Source organism: Rhinolophus sinicus, chromosome 2, assembly GCF_057876585.1.
Source record: "Rhinolophus sinicus isolate RSI-liver-muscle chromosome 2, RSI-T2T, whole genome shotgun sequence".
NCBI lineage: Eukaryota > Metazoa > Chordata > Mammalia > Chiroptera > Rhinolophidae > Rhinolophus > Rhinolophus sinicus.
In genome coordinates this window covers 30765915-30782195 of record NC_142502.1, presented here as the reverse complement: position 1 = coordinate 30782195, position 16281 = coordinate 30765915, and the positions used below count along the sequence as shown (strand labels likewise).

At 35.3% G+C, this 16281-nt stretch overlaps 1 protein-coding gene across 7 annotated transcripts in view; it reads left to right on the top strand.

Annotated features, from left to right (window-relative positions):
* LAMA2 (laminin subunit alpha 2) overlaps window positions 1-16281 on the top strand; it is a 521442-nt gene that overhangs the window by 397065 nt on the left and 108096 nt on the right. For all 7 annotated transcript variants that reach the window (XM_074333566.2, XM_074333563.2, XM_088795458.1 and 4 more), the window contains 2 exons: window positions 806-904; window positions 12828-12939. In XM_074333566.2, coding sequence (XP_074189667.2) covers window positions 806-904; window positions 12828-12939 — 211 coding nt within the window. The remainder of the gene's footprint in view (window positions 1-805; window positions 905-12827; window positions 12940-16281) is intronic.

Here is a 16281-nt window from a genome sequence, read left to right as displayed (position 1 = left end):
CCATAATCAACTATTCTAATGAATCTTATCTAGAAGGAGGGAAGAACAAGGAGAAGCTAAAGCTACAATTAGGAAAGAGGCAGTGGTTATTCATGTCAGCCAGGAAATGGGATTTGGGTACTTTTGTGTTCTGCACAGAGACCATGGTTTTGTCTGTGCTTAGACAAGATTATTATGGAGTGGTCTTATTTTATTTCATTCATCACTGTCACAGAGTGCCCCTGTCTAATGGTAGTGTTCTGTGAGATTGATTAGGTTCAATAGGAGAAGAAAATGGCTTAGTTGTGAGTGCCAGGCCAGCTCCTACCAACACTGACATCAAGCCAGTTAGCTGGTACCTGGCCAGTTCTGTCAAGGACCACCGTCCTCTTTTTAACCTGTAAATGTTATCTCTATTAATTAAAATGGGAGCCTTAAAGAATCAACGTTCATCTTGACTCTACCCCTTACTGGCTGTTTGATCCTGTGTAAGTGTTTAACTTTTTTCAAGCCACGGTTTCCTCATACATAAAATGAAATAACATTTACCTCATAGAACTGTCATGAGATTGAAGAGGAAAAAAAAAAAGCCAGGCACATAGTAATTTCTCAAAAAATTACTGCAATTTGTATTATTTGCCAGCATATTCCACACAGTGCTTTGTGTATACATGTCCAATAGAAATGGTTTGTTTCTCTTTTCTGCAAAAGTGAGAAGGTTAAGTTTTTTGTATTTAAAGGAAAAATGTGTTCTGTTAAATGTTCAAGCTTATGACCAATGCAATACCATTTACTAAAATGTATAAATGAATGAAATCTTTTTTAGCACTTGCTCTCACCTCAGAGGGCCCCAGAGAGACTCATTCAGTTGGCAGAGGGCAACCTGAATACACTCGTTACAGAAATGAATGAGCTTCTGACCAGGGTAAGTTGGCAAAATCATAAATTTTCTTAAAGCAGAAAGATCATGTAAATTAAGGAAAATTACTTCAAATTTCTGAAAGGCAAATCTTGTTCTTCCGAATTCCCATTTTGGTGCATAAAATAGATGTATTTTTGATTTGCTACTTCTACCTCAAATAAAATCTGAGAACCCAGTAGTATAAAAAAAGTTGGAATACTTGGGAAGTGTCAAGAAGAATGGCTAAAAATATCAGAATGACAGTACATTTTGAAAACTATAACAAGTAGCTTCCTTGGTAAAGTTTTTTTTTTATCAATTCTGAATTTCAAAAGCACTGTCTTTGACTGTGTAAGGAAAAAAGAACGACAAATGAAAATACTGGTAGTCTCTTTGAACTCATGGAATTTTTGCATTTGTATAGAAATACAGTCTAAATCAGTATTTTTCACACAAGAGGAAATCTTCTTTATAGTGAAAAATCAAAGTGTTCAAGACACTTTTTAGAATCAGAATGTAAACTCCATGTTGCATTTATCAGACTTTTTGAGGAATTGGGAGTTTTAAATGTTCAAAGCTGCAAGAGGGTTAAGGTTCTTTTTGCTGGTAGAGAATGAAGAAAACAACATAACGTCCGCCATCTTGTGGCAGAAAAATGCATGAACCAGAAAACTGGCCTGTAATTCAGGGATCCAGTTTGATTATCTACTAAGAGCGTTAAATGACAAAGAATATTGGAGCGAGAAGGTTCTTACAGATTATGTAGTCCATTTTTTCCTTTTTATTTTTTTTAGGAGAGATACCTCAAACTATGATAATGAAGTGAATTATTAATGTCCATACAATTCACTAAACCCAGGGACCCAAGCAAGCCCCTGTCCTGGTACTGTTTCTACCTCACCTTCTGCTGGTTTAGGAAAATTTTCATAGGGAAATCAAATGGGCTTCTGAACACATAATGCTAAACAATGGCCCTGATGTTACAAATAGTATACTACACGCTTTTCTCATAATCTCATACCAGCAATGTGAAATGTACAGATACAAAATAGTTTCTTGCCAAATATAGTTAGACATTAATTAGAGTAATGAGTACATTTATCTCATATTAATTCAATATTTAATAATTTATATTTGTTCGGTGAATACAACTGCATAAGAAATTTTAAATGCATAGCAGAGTAAACTCAATTTAACAAATACATATAATGTTTACCACATACAAAATCCAAGTTAAGTGGTAGAAGATGAAAGATACAAATGAGTCTCAGTCCCTGTCTTCAAGGAGATTATTGCAATCTTGTGTGTGTGTGTCTGTGTGTGTGTCTCTGAGTGTGTTGCGTACATAAGCATTTAGGCATGGGGGACAACTGCAAGTAAATATATAATACAACCTGAAATAAAATAATAAAACGTACCTGAGAAATACCTACATATGGAATAACTTGATCTTATTAAAGGTAATTACGGAAAATCCCATGGAACAGGTGGATTTTCACTCATTAATTTAATTAATAGTTGTTGAGCATCTATAATGCTCTAGGCACTGAGAAAGAATGTCACATGTTGGGAATAGAGGTATAAGCAAAACTGACACATCCATTGTCCTCACTGAGCTGATTATAGCCTAATGATCTGAGTCTAGAGACACAACAAATATTTTAGTAGGAGAATCAGATCTTTATTATGTCTTAGGCGTCACCCTTGCATCTTTCCAGCAGACTCTCCCATACTAAATTTTTTAAAATATACTTTATATTTTAGAGGAGTTAAAGATTCAAAGCAAAGTTGATTGTAAAATACCAAGAGTTTCCATATACCCCCGCCCCTACACAAGCATATGAGTGTTTATGTGGGTGTATCTTCTTTGATGTCTGTTCAGGTCTTGCTATAGACTGAATGGCGGTGTCCCCTCCAAAATGCCTATGTTGAAATCCTAACCCCCAAGGTGATGATATTAGGAGGTGATCACCTTTAGGAGGTGATTAGGTCATGCAGGTGGAACCATTGTGAATGGAATTAGTGCCCTTATAAAAGGGACTCCAGAGAGATCCTTTGCCCCTTCCTTGTCATGTGAGGACACAGTGTAAATAAACTGCCTATAAGGCAGGATGTGAGTCCCCACCAGACACTGAATCTTCTTGGGACTTGATCTTGTATTTCCCAGTCTCTAGAACTGTGAGAAATGCATTTTTGTTGTTTATAAGCCACCTAGTATACGGTACTTTTATTAGAGCAGCCCAAATGCACCAAGACAAGTTTTTTTCTCATTTTTTTAAACGGGTTTATTTTCTCGTTATTGAGTTTGAAGAGTTCTTTGTATATTTTGGGTAGGTCCTTTATCAGGTATGTCTTTTACAAATATTTTCCCCCAGTCTTTGGCTTGCTTTCTCATACTCTTAAAAGTGTCTTTCACAATACAGAAGTTATTAATTTTAATAAAGTCCAGCTTATCAATTATTTCTTTCATGGATCATGCCTTTGGTGTTGTATCTAAAAAGTCAGTGAAATACTCAGTCATCTAGATTTTCTCCTATGTTATCTTGGCACTTTATAGTTTTGCATTTTATATTATACTCGGTGGTCCAATTTGAGTTAATCCCAAACTATTTTTTAAATTTTTTCCCCTTTGGAATAGTTTTAGATTTACAAAAATGTTGCAAAGATTGTACAGAGATTTCCTATATACTCAATACCTACTTACCCCTACTGTTAATATCTTGTATGGCATGTTTGTCACAATCAATGAACTAATACTGATTCATTATTATTAACTAACACCTATGCTCAGATTTCTTCAGTGTTTACTTAGTGTCCTTTTATTATCCCAGTATCCCATCCAGGATTCTACATGACATTTAGCAATCATGTCTTCATAGGCTGTGTCCTCTATATTATGACTTTTTCTCAGACTGTCCTAGTATTTGATGATTATGACAGTTTTGAAAAGTTAATTTATTTTGTAGGATGTCCCTTAGTTGGGGTCTCTCTCATGTCTGGAATAGAGTTATGGATTTTTGTAGAAAAAAACACAGAGATAAATTATAATTTTTATTATATCATATTAAGAACCCATGAACTCAATATACAGTATTATTACCATGTTTCCCCAAAAATAAGACTGGATCTTATATTAATATTTGCTCCAAAAGATTGCATTAGAACTTATGTTCAGGAGATGTCATCCTGGAAAAATCATGCTAGGGTTTATTTTCCAGTTAGGTCTTATTTTTGGGAAAACACGGATTGATGTTGATCTTCTCACCTGACTGAGGTAGTGTTTGCCAGATTTCTCCACTGTAAAATTACTCCCCCTCCCCCTGTTTCCCACGCTCCAATACCATTTTTATCTGCCCAGCCTTCAGATTTTATAACACAAAAAGCCTAGAAATTAGACTGCTGAAAGTAGAGATCTCCTTGATGAAAGGAGGGTGGGGAGGAAATGGAAATCTTCACTTTTTAATTAACCTTGACCCTACCACATTTATAATTAGAAATACTACCATTGTGGGGACCTTAAATACTCAAGTCAACATGATCAATTCTTTCTTTCCGTGGACAATCTGTATGATCATCAAAAAGTGAATTAATACACATGGAATCATAACTAGAGGGGTAAAAGACTGAAATATCCAATAACATCAGGCTAAGACCACCAATACATTTCTCTCCCAACCATAAATGATCCAGCAATTGGACCAGAGTAAGAGAAGTTCAGTAGCTATGACTTCCTATTATCCATGGCTACATTAGGAGGCAATGCCTTTAACTAGAACTGCACATCAGAATTACCTCATGCCAGGTCTTAACCCCCAAGTTTGTGACATAATTAGTCTGAGGTGCAGTATGAGCCCTGGGGTTTTCAATAGCTCCCCAGATGATGCTAATGTCAGCCACGGTTGAGACCTACTGTGAGCCTCTAGTTATCTGATGGCTCCAGCTCCCTTTCCTCTGGAAAGTGCCAGACTCATTGGTATAGCCAACCTTTTTGATGCTCCCTTTTCTCTGCTTTGTTGGCTGACAAGTTGCTTTATGACTACTGTGTTTCCCCAAAAAATAAGACCTACCCCAAAAATAAGCCCCAGTTAAGATCGTCAACCAGACGGACATATTTAGTATGTTATGACAGTGTTGTAGATGGTTGTATATGAAAAAATAAGATATCCCCTGAAAATACTCCCTAATGCATCTTTTGGAGCAAAAATTAATATAAAACCCAGTCTTATTTTCAGGGAAACACGGTAATACATTCTTTAGATGTGTTAAGGCATTTGGCGAGTCTCATCCTGCATCTGGTGTGGGAGCTGCCCTCTCTCCTTCAAGTGCATCTAGATACCAGGGGGTGCCAAAAAATGTACACATTTTAAGAGATGTTATCTATGTAGTACTTTTCAAAATCGAATTGAATTACGGTAACAATGTGTAGTATGACGTTCACTCAGAAGATGGCGTTAATCAAATGAATGCTAGTCATTCATTGTATTACAATTTTAATATATCTTTTTTTCCTTTCTTAAAATGTGTATACTTGTTTTGGATATATATATATATATATATATATATATATATATATATATAATTTTTTCATGGAACAATCTAGTTCTCTAATAGTCCCTGGTAAAGAGAATGATATCCATCCCAAAGCTAACATTTAACAATGTATTTTGTGTAGCTTAGTTAATATGTAATTATTACATAAGCAAAATATTACATAATCAGTATCTCTTCCAATATATTTACATTTATTGTCATTTTATTTCCCTATTGGAATATAAGTGCCTTGAATATGGGGATCATATTTAGCACATTCCAGCTGTCTACCAATGTGTATGGAATATTGAAAAGCTTTTCGATAACAACTCTGTGTACCTCTATAGCTACTGCCCTTCGCACCCTCTTTTGTTTCACAGCCAATTGTTTTGAAAGATTTGGAGACAGGTCTGTGTTCACTTTTTACTCCACCCCAGTATAGATTTCCACTCCCAGCCTGCTGCTAAAACTATTTCTACAAGATGACCAAGTGACAAGTTTGTCGCTAAATCCAATGGAAACTTTATTTTACTTGAACTCCCTGTAGCAGTTGCCACTTTTGACACATCCTTCCTTCTTGACATACTCTCCTCTCTATTTTTCTCTTGATCCTCTGACCTTTAATTCTCAGCCTTTTCCTCTGCCCATCCCTCAAAAGTTTGCTTTCGTGGGGTCCGGTCCTCAGTCTTAAAACTCTGTCTTTGAGCTTCAATTGCCATGTATATGCTGATGATTCAAAAATCTGTGTTTTTAAGACAAACCTCATTCTCTTGCTTCAGTCCTATGTCCCTAACTACAGACTGGACATCTCAAGTTAAACTCACCAACTTCCTCCTAAAACTCATACTTTTCTCCTGCAGCACCTCAACGATTTGTCCTCCAAAACCTACCCAGTCTCCCAAGAGGGAAATGAATGAATCACCCTTCACTCTACCTACTTTTTTACCCCAACCCAATTCAGTTCCCTTCTATGACCTCTCTCTCTCCAAGCCTTATTCAACTTCAACCAGTTGTTAGCCATATGGCAGAGTAAACTTCCTAAATTACAGATCTGATCATGTCACCTGCCTTCAAATTCTTCAAAGGCTCTCCATTTGTTCAGGATGGCATGTGATGCTTTCCCATTGTAATATGATTCTTGCTTAACTCCCCAGCTTCATCTCTCCCCCAACTCATTGTCTCGTTACCCGAACCCTGATTCATTGAACATATTCGCCAGAATCCTAGAAATCCTCTTTGATGTGTCATTCCTTCTTATCACCCTCCCACTTAGCCAAACTGTTACCAAATGCAGTGGGTTCCACTTCTGTGTGTAAAGCTCACCTCCACTACCCCACTCTTGTCCAATCTTTACAGTCTTTAGTTTGTGATTCCCACATTAGCTTTCCAGTTAGTCCCTCTGCTTTTAGTCTTGTGTTCCTCCCAGTCGAGCCTCTACAGTGTAGCCAGAATGCACTTTTGCTATTCCAAATTTGAATATGTCACTCTTGTGCTTAAACTCTTCCCTCTAACTTTTCATTGCTCTTAGGATAAAGGCCCAAATCCTCCCCTGATCCACATCACCCACCACTTGAGCCCTGAGCCATCTGCACTCCCGCCATACGATCAATCAGTTACATCAACCCACCACAGAGTCTTTTCACACATGTTTTCTTTATCCTTGAAGTAAATCACATCTTCCTACATTTTGTTTTCTTCTTATTAACTCCATTTTACCTTTTAAACCTTAGCTCATGGAAGTGTGCCTTATGAGAGCCCCCTGTGACATTCTAGGTATGATGAGATTCCGTCTATAATTGTCTTATACCACGTATTTTTTCTTCAGTTTGTAATTATAAATTTATTTTCATGATCATTTGACAAATACCTCTCTGCCCCACCAGACCATAAGCTCCAAAAGGGCAGGAAGCTTGTCTTTTTTTTTTCTCTCATCACAATATCACCAATATCATGCACATAGTAGGTGTTCGGTCAATATTTGTTTAATTAAGTAATTAACTAATTGTGGAAAAATAATAGCATTTGAACAACCAGATGAAAGGTAAAGAAACTCAAAATAAGCATTGATTTTGAATTTCTCTAAAATCAGGTATATATTTATAATTCTATTGAGTTGGATATTTTGCTTTCTTTAATAAACTCCTTTTAAATGTTTATATTTTACAAGCAGAGAATGTTATGTATTAGACTCAACTGTATAAAATATCAAAATTTAGCTTTATTTACATTGTCTTTTGCTGCATATTAAAAATCAAATTGAAATGAAGATTAAGCATTTCCAAAATGATAAAATTAGTTTTTAAATGATTTAACTGTCAGTAATACTGTGTGCTTACAAATGCCTTGTTTATAGCTTTAATAGGTATAATATAAGTTGCCAACAATATTTTTTTATTTCTGCTATTATATTTTAACAGAGAGAGGAAAAATGTATGACAAATCATACTTGTTTGGTTTGGAATTTTTAAAATTGACACCTGAAATATTAGGGTAAAATTCCACATGGAACTGACTTACCATTCCACAGGGTCAGTTGGTTGCTCCCTCTCTCTTTGTGTGTCTGTCCTAGTAGCACGCCTGAGGTGTACTTACACTTAAATATACAGAACAGGTAGTGTTTGAAGATGACCCTGGAGAATATTATATAAATGATTAGATCTGAAATTTAATTTTAGTAGGAAACCACGTAAGTCTGCAAATGCAAAGGTGAATGACACCTAAGCAATATTGTCTATTCAGTAGTTAGATTTGCTCCATTAGATTCTAGTTTTAACATAAAGAAGGCAGAAAATGAAATATACAACCAAGAAAATTATGTGCAGATTTCAACTAGCACAATAAGAACTGCTCAAGCTAAAACAGGAAGTAACAGCTACATTGTTCAGAAGTAAATTAAGGTGTGCCTAATGGTAATGCATGCTACCTAGATATAAATACTCTAGAAAAGGAAAAGAAGAAGAAACATGAAAGGGAAAAATTACCTACTTGTGTGAACGTACTTGGATGTAAAGAAAAAAGGTAATCAAAGGTAAGACAGATACATACAAGGTACTGCATAAGGCATCATTTACAAAGGAACACTGGAAAGATTGTAGAACAGAGCTAAGAAGATGTGAAAATAAGAAAATCAAAGATAAAAAATGAAAGGAAGATTGTACAACATATTAGGATAAATGAGAAGACATTTGTCAAATACTCAAAGGACAAGATAATAGTGAATAAGAGGAAAGATGATTAAGGGGTGGGAATGGTAATTTAATAAACACAAGAAGAGCCAAACTGAACCAGATAGACAGCTCCTATCATGTAGGTGGTATTTAACATTAATCTGTAACATTGTCAATAAATAACCTGCCCTGGGTGACACTGATTTTTGTAAATTTTGCTTTCACAATGATACCCCTACCTATCACCACTCCACTAGGTGATAGTGTGTTTGTCACAGGCTTCCTTTATGGAGTCTCTCCTGGGTGGTTTTGACAATGGTGACTCTTCAACTTAATTACTGTGTAATGAGACATGATATTTAAAATAGATATCTATATGCAGTTCTGATATGGATTTTTAAATATCTTAATTTACTTAAACCTAAAGCTCATGCACTTACATCTGTAATACATAAGCTGGAGCAGTGTCCCTCCTAACACCCAGAATGTTCAACTTTTTGTGTATTTTCCTAATCGTGTTGAGTGTTAGCCAAACTGAAGTTAGTGTTTGATACAGACAGAATATAAAGCTGTGAGACAGAAAATTTATGTTTTGTCCTGAATTCCCTATATGTGTGAGTTTAGATAAATCACTTAACCTCTCTCTCTCTCTCTATATATATATATGTATATATCTTAATTTTCACCAGTGTAAAACTAGGGTTCATGCCCTCTGTATATCTCTAAAGGCAGGAAGAGTAAATGAGACACAAGAGAGTATTGTAAGCCTTTCTGAACATACATATCAATCTGGAGTACAGCTGAGCCTGGCTGTGTAACTTGTCTTTTCAAGTGTTAATACCATAAGTCAATGTCTTTTGGTGCCAGGAACCTCATATCCCTCCCTCTCCTAGAGTACATCAGAGTGGCAGCTCTTCTAGTCTGTGCACAGGGAAGGCCATCTTCTTCCTCAGTAAACACAGTGTGGCCTTGAGCAGTTCTGCCCACCCCCACCCCCTAGCTCCACCCACACCAGCATGGTACGTGGTGTGCAATCACAGGCTAGTTTTGAATTATTATGAGGCCAGTGACTAGAATGCAATGTGGTAGGCACTGGAGGTGCTCAGGCCTGGCTCTCCTCCTAAACACTCAGCCACAGCTCTTGAGCAGCAGCTTCCTTTGAGCCTCTGAAAAATGCCCAGAAAACTGCCCAAGCCATCCACAGTTGCTGGCAAGCATAGCACCAGGCATATGGCCAGTTTGAATGGAATTGGGAAGGCATATGGAGAGAGATTCTTTTCCCTCCAAAAGGCTTTATAACTTCAAAGGGTAGTTGGTTTGATTATCATTATATCAACCAAGCACCCAACATCTTTGACCCTCTACAATTTGCCAGGCATTATGTCTGGCATTCTGAGGAATAAAAAGATAATAACACACAGTGCTATCCCCAAGGATTGAGATTAGATAGATATGATGAAACACATGGCAAAGTAATTACTCAAAATAGTCACGAAAGGTGGTAATGATGGTTGTTTTGAAAATCTAAGAAAGGAGGGATGTGCCAAAAATAATCAGGGATGACCTCACAGAGTAGGTGATGTTAGAGCTGAATCTCCAAGACTTGATTTATTTTTGGATAATTGGGGAGGAGTTACAGAGCAATAGTATGAATAAAAGCTTTTTCTGGAAATGTTCATAGGACAGTAGACAATAAGAATGGAAATAAGGTTGACAAGATTAGTTAGGAAATTCTTTTAATCATATATTTAACAATATTCACTCAATATTTGCTGTAAGGTAGGCATCATACTAAAAGCTGGATATAAAGTGACGAGCGAAACAGACCAAGTTCTTGCCCTCTTAGAGCTTACCTTACAGTCAGGGAGGTAACCAATAAATAGATAAGCCAACACAGATGCATAAATAAGGAATTCTAAAATGCATGGTGCTTATATAGGAAATGTTTTGTTGCAGGAAGTGCGAAAATCTAGGTAAGTGCCCTGGAAATGGCTACACCAGGAAGAGATACTTATTAAACTGAAAGCTAATGGATGACCAGGATACAGTCACTGAAAGTATAGAGAAGCCCATTCCAAGCAAGGACCAAAGGAAGGGAAGAGTTTGATACATTTCATATACAAAGGAAGCCAAGGAGATTGACTGCATTGGGTCTTAGTCATAACACTTTTAACATGTTTCTTATCATGGGTCATGTAGAGTGCTTGACATGTTAATATTGGAGTACACATGTAATTGGTACTAAGTTTGTTAATGATGACTCTTACATGTTATTGTATAAGTTAATTACGTAAGTAGAAGTCAAGGCAATGAATACTACCTTCACCATCCAAAATTTAAAAGAGACAGTGTATCGATATACATTTATTTTTTTAAAAAAACATGACGCTTTGAACTATTAACAAGAATTGGTAAGCTTGATAATGTGAATACTTATGTAAATTATAATCTTCTGGTAATGAATGTATTGGTAAAGCAAAAATATTAAGTTCAAATTATAAGGTACATTTTCTCTATAGGAAGAGATACTAGTGTTGGTGATATGTTAATTTTTAAGATAATATGTTGAAAGATGACCATAATGTAGATCAATTCTCTTATTACAATGTCTGTGATATGTGAAAATAGGAATGATATCATAGAGTGCAGTCAAGTCCAGACTAGACAAACATATAAAGCAGTTTAGACAGCCAACATCTTAAACAGTTGACCTTAGTAATTAAAAAGCAGCAGATAAAAAATTATACGTGTGTATGTATGTGTGATGTGAATGTGTAAAAACTTAATTGACCTATCTGAGCCTTGAATCTAAAAGTGAATACAATTTTATTATTAATATTTTAGAAGTGTTATCCAGAGCTTCTAATACATAGATTAACACCCTCCAAATCATTGTGTATTTCTACTGCAAACTGTAAAGAGGAATTTTTAAAGCTTCCAAATGGATTCTTAATCCTTTCATCCTTTTATTTGTGATAGTAACACTTTCGGGTTGAGAAATTAGATGAAAATAGTTGGACTTTATAGTCTATCTTCTATGCAAAACTTTGAAAACTTTCATAAATTAAACCTCTTATTGCCGCTGGGAAATCACAAAATGCAGAGCAATTCCTGTAGTATTTCCTACCGTGCTCTGTACTAGCCAGAGATTTTGTTCTATTTTAAGTTCTATTTAAAATCCTCTTCAATATATATAAGAAAAAGTAGATATGTTTGAGCATATCTAGAATGTAAGCCCTCTGGTACAAGATTGTGGAATATTAATACTCTGCCAGCCTGGACCTTATCAAATTATTTTGAGGCACTTTGTAATTCTTTGATTTATTATCTGTAGTTGGATTATTCCTATCTGTTTATTTAAAAAGAAGTCATTTTTTAGCATATGTATACACATAAAAAATGAAATGTAAACCTATTTCAAGTTTCTCTAAACCTTGTCGTATCTTTTACGAAAATTTTAATGTTCCACACGCCATTTTTATTTCACTACGTATTGTATATCTTAACTATGAACACATTAAATGGGTTCCGTTGTGTCCAAATGGTATCTTCAATATGAATAAAGATGAAAATGTATGAGGATACTCTTTGGGAAATGAAGCTGTTTCGGAGTTCTGTTTTATTTTGTTGATAATGATGTACGGTTTTGAGATTAACAGCCATCTTTTCTGGTGATAATATATGGGAAATGTTAGCATTTATTCTTCTTTAATGTTTTACTGGCATCTTTAGAATGTTATAAAACAAGCATTTACTACTTAGTAGTTAAGCATTTCCCTTCTTTGTTTCTTTAATTAACATATTGATCTAAACCAAATCTATAGGATCAAGCTTATTGAGACAGACTTCCTGTGCCTCCATCATTGCTACACTCCCCACTTATTCAGTAAATAAAATATGGACAAAACTACATGTGGAGGCTGAATAATCCATTAAAGATTTTTGCCAACAGTACCTGAAAGATATTTCAACCATAATTGTGCTTTATCACTTTTTCTGTGCCTTTGCATGCAACGAGGTTTTTTAAAAGACCAAATACAGCTTTCTGATTTCCATTTAATAGTAGAAGTCATAAAGTTTAATTGTATACTTGAGCACAGGGCGTCATTTCCAGTATATCTGATCAATAATTCATCGATTGCCTTTGGCTCAAAGTAATATTTGAAAGAAAATGTAGCCAGTGGGAGCTTATCTGAAAGTACCTTCAACCATCTCTATTAATTATGGTTTTCCTGAATCTGGATCATTAGGCTACCAAAGTGACAGCAGATGGCGAGCAAACTGGACAGGATGCAGAGCGGACCAACACAAGAGCAAACTCCTTGGGAGAATTCATTAAGGAACTTGCCCAGGATGCAGAAGGTATTACAAAAGTCACAATGTAATCATTATTTCTCCTAATGGAAACACAGAAAAAGGGATTACACCTGACGGAAATTTCTCTAGTAAGAGGTGACATTTCTAAATTTCAGGGTTGGGTTTAAAAAGTATTTTGGTCAAGATATTCAAGGGCATTATCTGCTACAACCTACAATGTTAAATTAGTGACAACAGTCAGTAAATTAGTAATTATGAGTGCAGAATAGCAGTAAGTTGAATGTATTCCTTCAGGAATGCTCCCATGTTTAAGGGATGTCTATTATGATTAAATAACTAATGGGAAACTTATGCTTTGTTATTATTTGTATTCAAAACTAGTTAAAAGATGTTAAATTTTTTTCAAGCTAATTTTTATCATCCTACACAGTATATTAAAGCAGCACTTTAATTTCTCAAAATGACTTTCCAAACACACGGTACTGGTTTTTAATGAACATCTGTTGCTTGGGATTTGGATGCACTACCTTACCAGAAGCTGTACTGCATTCAGTCCACAATTCTCTAGGAGTTACTTCTGGGCATCTGCCAATCTGACTGAGAATCAAAGTGAAAGCCATCTTTGAGCAAAAGCCCAGATTAAGAAACTCGTGAAGAAAATAGATAACACAAACAAACAAACAAACCCACTAGCTCTTAAATATCTATTATTGTATAATAAACATGCATTCATGTTTAGAAAATAAGAGTTGTTGTTGTTGCTGTTGATGCTTTAAAAAAGTAAAACATTTTTATTGCTCTACAATGTTATGCATTTTAGATATTTTGCTTTGTAATAAAGCCAAATAAGTTATGACATGAGATAAACCTTCACTGCAAAACCTGACAGGTAATTTAGGAATCACTGGCCAACAAGAGACTGAAACTCCCTAAGATTCCCTACTGCAAGAAGTAACAGAGTTTTAATCTGAGGCAAAACATGTCAGGATCTGAAACAGAAATTACTAGTACCAGAAAAATCTCAGTTAACTCATGTGGTTTATCTTCTGCCTGATGAAGCTGTGTTTTTCCTTGTTTCATTTTCCTTTGATGCAACTTGACGTGTCCACCTCCCTCCCAACAATCAAACAAACCCCCTTGCAAGTAGAGCAGTTTCACTCTGACTGGATCCCTGAAATCTCAATACTCCAGGAACTTTCCTTTTCCTTCCACCTCAATCTCAAATATTCCACACCCAGCAGCCTATCCTGGGAACTCATTTTGATCACTTCCATCAAACATTGGTATCTTTCAGTAGACTCTGGGATCAGCACTGCTTACTTCTCCACCACCGAGTTTGTGCACCACACAAAAGCCACCAGCAGGGAGCAGAGTGGGAATAATATGTAACCCAAGCTTTGCTTACTTACCATCCACATTCTATCAAGCAAAGGAAAGGGTTCAGTATCATCAGAGGTGTCTCCCATTCCCTAAATTGTGCATCAGTCTGTGTGTCTGTCCAGATGGGACACTTTTTTCTAATTCACATGGAAATGCCATATGGGATAGCTGTCATCCTGTACCTGAGGAATATGTAAATGCCATTCCTTTCTTCTAGCGGGCACTAATATAAATGATAACAAAAATGGTAACCACAGCCCTTTAGGAAAGAACTTTGGCAGAATTAAGCCTACTGTCAAAATTTCATGAAAATTTAAATTTGGATATGCCAGAGTTAAACTAAATCCTGATTGAGATTGGAGGATTTAAAAAAAAAAGAAAACAAAACTCACCAAAAGCTTTAAGTGGGTAGTGTAACATATCCACACCCTTGTTTTCCTCTTAAAACTACAATAATGTGGATAACCATCAAGTACTTTTAGGTTTTATTAGTGGCAGTAGTTTGCTGTGGGAAAGTGAATGCTTCAGCCTGGTATTATCTATGTCAGTTTTATTTTTAGATAGATGGAATACCTTTCTCATCCTATCTTCCATCACAAGTCATGGACCCTTTACAGAAAATCAACTTCTATTTAATCTAAGGCATTCTTAACTCACTATAACTTTTAAAGTCTACTGTGCTATGACTCCTGATTATATCGTGAATATTAGAATTAATGAGTGAATATATATATGTGTGTGTGTGTGTGTGTATACACATTAGTGTACATATCTCCTAACGTATAACAGAGCTTAATGAATGCTAGACACTCTTTATTCCTGTTTCTCAGATCACAGTATTTGTCATTCATGATAAATTTACCCATCAGAGGATATTTTTTCTTCCAGCTTCAGTATGAGAAACAGCTTTGCTTCTCCTGAGGAATTAATTTATTTGCATGTTACAGATATTGTATACCTCTTAAGTATCCCATTTTTGTTCCCCGCTATGCCTTGGCTACTAAGAAGCTTAATGCTAGATTTAGGATCCATGCACTGAGCATTATGTCTTTTTGTCTATTAATATTTCTCCTTATTCACTTCTGTTTTAATTTTTCCCATCTCCTTTTATGTTAATTTTATCTTGTTTTAAAAAAATTAAAACTACTTTAAATTTGTTTAGAAATAAGGTAGAAATAAATAAGCAATTTTAAAAGATATATTTATGTTACAATTATTTTCAATACTGTTGAAAACATACAAAAGTGATATTGTATATCTGTGAATCAGAGATTCATACATTCATCTTTAGTTAAAAGTCCTCAGAGATTTTTTAAATTCCATAGATAGAAGCAGTAGAACAATCAGACCTCTTCTGTTAAAATTATGCTTTCTTTCTTAGTATTATCAGTATTATTTTATTAGTATTATTAGTATTGTTTTTCTAAAGCAGTTTTTGTGTGCCCTAATAATTTCTTCTAGTTGCTTACATATTGCTTTAATTTAAAAGAAGTAATGCATTCCAAAAAGCACAGCCTTCTTTTCCTTTTTTCTCCCTGATATCATTTTTTTCCCCACCAAATTTTCCTCTGCAGTTTAACTTTGAATAGACCACAAGAGAAAGAGGGGGCTGTATCTCATAATCCTCTCTTTCTCAATACCACCTAAGCCCAGGATCTAAATTCAATAGATTATTTATTTAAAAAAATCTAATCAGAGCTAATTTATATATCCATTTAATAAAGGAAAAACATACAGCTTTGGCAGGTTGCAAAGTAGGGTTTATCCTTTCGTTTTAAAAAATGAATGCAAATGAAGTCAGTGGTTGCTTACATGCTACAATTGGTTAAAATCAACTGTCCAGACAGGCATGAACTCAGACCAAAGGGTTGTATTGTAGGTAGAACCAAATCAACTGTGGCTTTCTTAAAGTCTAAGAAGTAGAAATCTTCTTAGATTTAATCATGAGCATTCTAGCCTGGTTCCCACATAGTCTGCTAGGTCAAAGAGCTTTCATATCAATCAGTT